This window comes from Melanostigma gelatinosum, assembly GCF_949748355.1.
Source record: "Melanostigma gelatinosum genome assembly, chromosome: 11".
Lineage (NCBI taxonomy): Eukaryota > Metazoa > Chordata > Actinopteri > Perciformes > Zoarcidae > Melanostigma > Melanostigma gelatinosum.
The window spans coordinates 154,649-160,000 of NC_136644.1; the positions used below are offsets into that span (position 1 = coordinate 154,649).

Here is a 5,352-nt window from a genome sequence, read left to right on the forward strand (position 1 = left end):
GTGGGGATTACACAAACGCAACGGAGCTCTCATCACACTCATTGAGGAGACGGTGACCACACAGGACCGCAAACCTGCTGTGTGGGTGACTGGCACAACACTGATTGACTGACACTCAGTGGTGGCATTTAGACAGAGTTGCGCCTCAGCAGGCAGGAATGCAAGCACACACACTTGCACATGCAGCTGGTACTGTGGGTGTGTGTGAAGGGGAGGCCTGTGAGGTGTTGGTCCCGGATGGCCAGTGGGCACCAAAGCTCGTCCACAAGTCCAGATAAGGACAAAGCAGGAGGTGTGAGGGAACAACAACACACACCGTGTCATGGATCCCCTCAATTACTCATTTGTTTATGATGCCCGTGGCTCAGTTGGCTTCATGCAAAATGAAGCTTGTGTGTACATGTGTGTGTGTGACATGTGACTATTTTGTCCCTTGTGTACTCATCTGTTGAGCCGCCTGTGTTACAGTATTATGAAAGGGATCACTACTGTTGTCTACCTCATTCTGTCTCTCAATCTGAGCAGCATTCCACATTCAAAAACAAGAAATATTATCCAAGGTTGACTCTGCTATTTGTCTCTTCTTAGTGTTGCTTGTCGAATCTTAAAGTAACTAAATGCTCTTAAGAAACTGTGCCTACAATTTGAGGACATTTACAGCTCTTTATAGCCGCTCCTGTAGCTCTTAGCGTAACAACAGGGTCTACAAGACCAAACTAACCGATGATCGATACAAGCAGGTGAGTACAATAAAGCAGAAGGAAGCAGGAGAGCAAACAAGTGCAAAACAAAGAGTACCATTTTCGAGAGGCCTTAACAGCTGATGGCATCTTGAAAGCCTCCTCAAGTCTCTTCAACTAATCATTTCTTAGAGCGTATTCTATACTTCATGCTAGTCAGTGTACTGTAGCTGCGGTTGCTGCTGGTCCTTTGCATTTCTGTATGTATTTAGAGCAACACTGATTACGGGTCACTGGATGAGAGATGAAAACATCTACAATATAATGCAATACAATACATTAGCCTTGCAAATAATACAAACTTGGTTTGTCTCAAACGTGAGGCTTTACGGTGCTCCTGTATTAAACTAAAGTGTTTCTAATATTTTGTCCACCCTATTTACAATGATGGAGGAGCAAATCTTTAGAAATATGTAATGAAAGCACCACACCACAAACTGAACTTCAGATTGAAATATTTGTCAGGGTCAATACAAAGAAAGTGTTCTAAAGGTTTAATTAACTATAAAGTAACATTGTAGGGGCTTCACTCAGTCCATTAAAGTAGCAAAGTACTTCAATTACATTCAGTCAACGAAAAGGCCAATTACAAAGTTGTATTCATCACAATTCATGCTCTCCTGCTGTCTTACTGGTTTAACACAAGCAAGGACAGCTTGAGGCGCAGACACACAACAACACAGACTTGAAGTGCTGTGCATCTGTTGTGCTTTGCTGTCTTTCTGCTTTCTGGCTTAATTACTAGCCTCTTTCCCCCATTTATGAACCTAATTAACAACAGTTGAACAGGTGCAATAAAACCAGAGAAATATGCCTGCATGTGACAAGTCCCATTCAATTCTACAGATTGTGTTAAAAGTGATCCAAATCTAACTAAATAGTAAAACAAAGTGCATTTCCATCGGACCACTCTTGCCTTGTTTAGCCACTTATATCTCATCATTAAATAAATGATCTCAGGACCTATAATTGTACAAACAGCGTAACTGGACCATGTCGTATTGAACCTCCACAAAAAAATACTACTCAATCACAGTTGCTTTGAATGACTCTCTTCTGGCACCGCATTTTCCAATGTTGACTCATAATTCGGGGGCATCCTGCTTTCCTAAGGCAGAACCATCTCGGCCCATTTTCTGGATCTTTCTGTCTGCAGCGTGCCGGAAGCATGGCCATAACAGTCTCTGAGAGAGCCAGCCAGGAAACGAGCTGTGCGCTCTTCTCCTCCTCGTTCTCTGCTGCTCCACAGAGTCATCATTACCAGGCACCGTGCCTTGCCCCCCCTTCCTCACCCCTCCCTTCACTGTTTCTACTTTTACTCTCTCACCCTCCCTCCTTCTATGTGCGTCGAGAAAAGTCTCCTCCTCTCATAGTCTGAGCGCATATCTCCAACCAGTCTTTCCAAGAGAATCCCCCACGGTCGGCCCTCCCCTTTCCGTTTTTTGCCGCCCTCATTCATTCATGACCCCGGATCGATGACGTAGGAGATTCCTTGGTGCCCACTGCCGTAGGCAATAACGGGATACTTGAGTATATATGAGACACTGGTAGCCACCAACCGGCACACTCTCAGTCGCTCCGACTCGGGAACCAGGGCATCAGCGGAGATAGCAGGCTTTAATTTGCCCTCTTAGGCTAACTCGCTTTGGGCTTTGGTTCAGGATGGACACCTCTTCGCTTTCTCGGAGCCGACGATGCTCTATCATGCGCAACTGCAAAAGTAAGTTTGTCTCCATATTCTTTGGTTTGGGATACATACACCAGACATAGATCTAGTGCAAAGCTGCTTTTCATAACTTTTGCAACAATTTGTAAGTTTTTAATCTAAGAAAGCTTGCTAAAGATAAATGTAACATCGAATATTGATATATGATTGGATACATGATTCAAATTAGAAAGGAAAACAATGTGCGATTTAAATGGTTTAATGTGAAATGGAATATAACAGGAACTTTGTATTGAAGCAAAAAAGGAGCTGCTAAGTTGTGCCACTTGTGTGATTATGCTGTGCGTAAAGGTCGGTGCGTAATGCCGAGACGTAAACTTAAGTTATTGTAGAAACACGCAGCTGTAGAGTTTATACAGTTGAGAATTAATGCCAACCGAAAATACCAGTGCAGAAGGCTCAAATGTACACGGGTTTGCACTCAATATGCTGGTGTGATAAATGAAAACGGATGATTTCAGCACCAGACAGCTCCCGCTCACCTCCCTCTCTCCCTGCTCTCCTTCAGGCGGTCTCTCCCTCTGGCTGGTGGTGTGGCTCGTCCTCGGCAAGCCAAGTCCGGCATCGGCGTGCCCGCACCTGTGTGTGTGCTACCCGACGCCCATGACCGTGAGCTGCCAGGCGCAGAACTTCACCACCGTCCCGGTGGGAGTGCCCTATGAGTCGCAGCGTGTATTCCTCCAGAACAACCGGATCACGGAGCTTAGAGTTGGCTCTTTTGGCTTCGGGACTCAGGTAAGAGAGAGTGTGAAAAAACAAAAAAACCTTTTGCTGGAAGGGAAGGGGAAGCGTGAAGCTTAAGTTGTAGGCAGAGAAACGTTTTATTTCAGGATGATTTTCAAATGTTCCACATTTACAGTTAATATCAACTAAGAAGAATAATCACCGTTCAAGTCATGTGTTTATTTGCTTTAGGTGCTGTGGCTGTTCGCCAACAACATCACGTGGATTGAGGGAGGGGCATTTAGTGAGCTGAGGGACTTGGAGGAGTTGGATTTAGGGGACAATCCCAGCCTCCACAGGCTGGAGGGGGGAGCCTTCCGCGGACTAGAGAAGCTCCAGAGCCTCCACATGCATCGCTGCCGACTTAATGCCCTGCCCCATGACATCTTCCACAAGCTTTACAGCCTGCAGTTCCTCTACCTGCAGGTAGGAGCGCTGGAGAGACATACATAGCATGCATATAACTCTGACACAGTTGGCGCACACCCACACACACACACACACATACGCACACACACACGCACAACGAAACACATGCAGCACCCACACATACACCCATCGTCCAGTTACAGTTATTACAAATGATGTCTGTTCTTTTTATGCTAAACCCCCTCCCTTCCTTGATTTTCTTCCTCAGGAGAATAATCTTCACTTCCTGCAGGACGACATCTTTTCTGACCTCATCAACCTGAGCCAGCTTTTCCTGCATGGCAACCGTATCCGCACCCTGTCAGAGAACGTGTTCCGTGGACTGGTCAACCTCGACCGCCTTCTCCTTCACGACAACCGCGTCAGGCAGGTGAACCGTCGCGCCTTTCGTGACCTTGGTCGCCTGACCATGCTCTTCCTCTTCAATAACTCCCTGGCTGAGCTACCAAGCCAGACCCTGAGGGACACTCAGGGCATTGAGTTCCTCCGCCTCAACGCCAACCCCTGGTCCTGCGGGTGCGAGGCCCGCGCCCTGTGGGAGTGGTTCCGCGAAGCCCGTGTCTCTTCATCCGAGGTGATCTGCGCCTCTCCTTCCACCCGCCGCAGCCAGGACCTCCGCTTCCTTCGTGAGATGGACTTCGCCTTCTGCCCCCTGCCAGACCCTGGCTCCATCGCCGGCTCCACCACCACCACCTTCAGCACCAAAACCCGCTGGTGGTTCCACAAGAACAAGCCCCAGTCATCAACGAAAGGTCTCTTTGAGAAATCCTCAGAGACTGTCAAAGCTGGTTTGTACGGGAAAGGCCCATCCACAACCACCTCAGTAGTCAAGTACGAGTTGGGGGAGGAAGAGCTGGCGCTGCCCAAACTCGACGAAGAAGAGTACTGGGTAAACTACGGCAACGAGGACTCAGGTGTCACCCTGCGATGCGTCGAGCTCGAGTGTCCACCTGACTTCGACCTGCCTCCCTCTTCCTCCTCTCCCTCATCCTCCTCGCCGTCTTTTTTCACACTACTAACCCTTTCTGTTTTCAGCCTCTGCCTCAACCTACACCTGCTATTCGGCTGAATTTAACTCTTGGGACCACATCCTTTCCCTTTCCAGCCTGTTTTAAAGGCTGTGAGGATACCTGTTCGACTCTACACCCCCTTTGCCCACTTTGCTGTAAGCCATTCCTCAAGGCACAGCGAGGGAGATAGGGAGACGGTTAGATTCTGAATCTACCACCTACAGGGCGTAACACTTTTCCGGGCTGATAAGAGTTCTTCAGCTAAGCTCATATATATCGACAATACTCTACAGGTATGGCTTTCTGTGTCTCACCTGTATGGTGTCATATTATGATTCCCTGCAATCAGGGCTACGAGGACTGAGTCCATCACTAATGTCAGTGCAATTTGACAGCAGTCGTGAATGATGTTGTCAATTTTGTCACTTCAACTTAGTTATAACTGCTATTGCTATTAGTGCATCCAATTAACTGGCTGCTAATACAATTACTGTTAGAATCAGTGCTCAGTCATGACAATACTGTAACCACTTAAAGTGTCATGTAAATAGGTATGTATTTTTGTGATATTTGATATCTGTGGTCCACCACAATCACTTTCATCTTCATCCAGGAGAGAAGGCTAGTGCTTCTACAGGACAGAGCACAGTGAAGTTTACGATGAAACAGAGAAGAAAAGACAATGTGCTGTGAGGCTGTGAGGGAGGGAGAAGAAAAGAAGGAA

The 5,352-nt window shown here is 47.1% G+C and overlaps 1 protein-coding gene across 1 annotated transcript; it reads left to right on the plus strand.

The window, feature by feature from the left end:
• Positions 1-2,271: 2,271 nt before the first annotated feature.
• On the plus strand, positions 2,272-4,687 carry rtn4rl2a (reticulon 4 receptor-like 2 a; the record flags this gene model as incomplete). Its single annotated transcript, XM_079278865.1, has 4 exons — positions 2,272-2,460; positions 2,975-3,201; positions 3,382-3,615; positions 3,827-4,687. Exons 1-4 carry the CDS (start codon positions 2,403-2,405, stop codon positions 4,685-4,687), a joined length of 1,380 nt encoding a protein of 459 aa, XP_079134991.1. The 5' UTR covers positions 2,272-2,402.
• Positions 4,688-5,352: the final 665 nt, after the last annotated feature.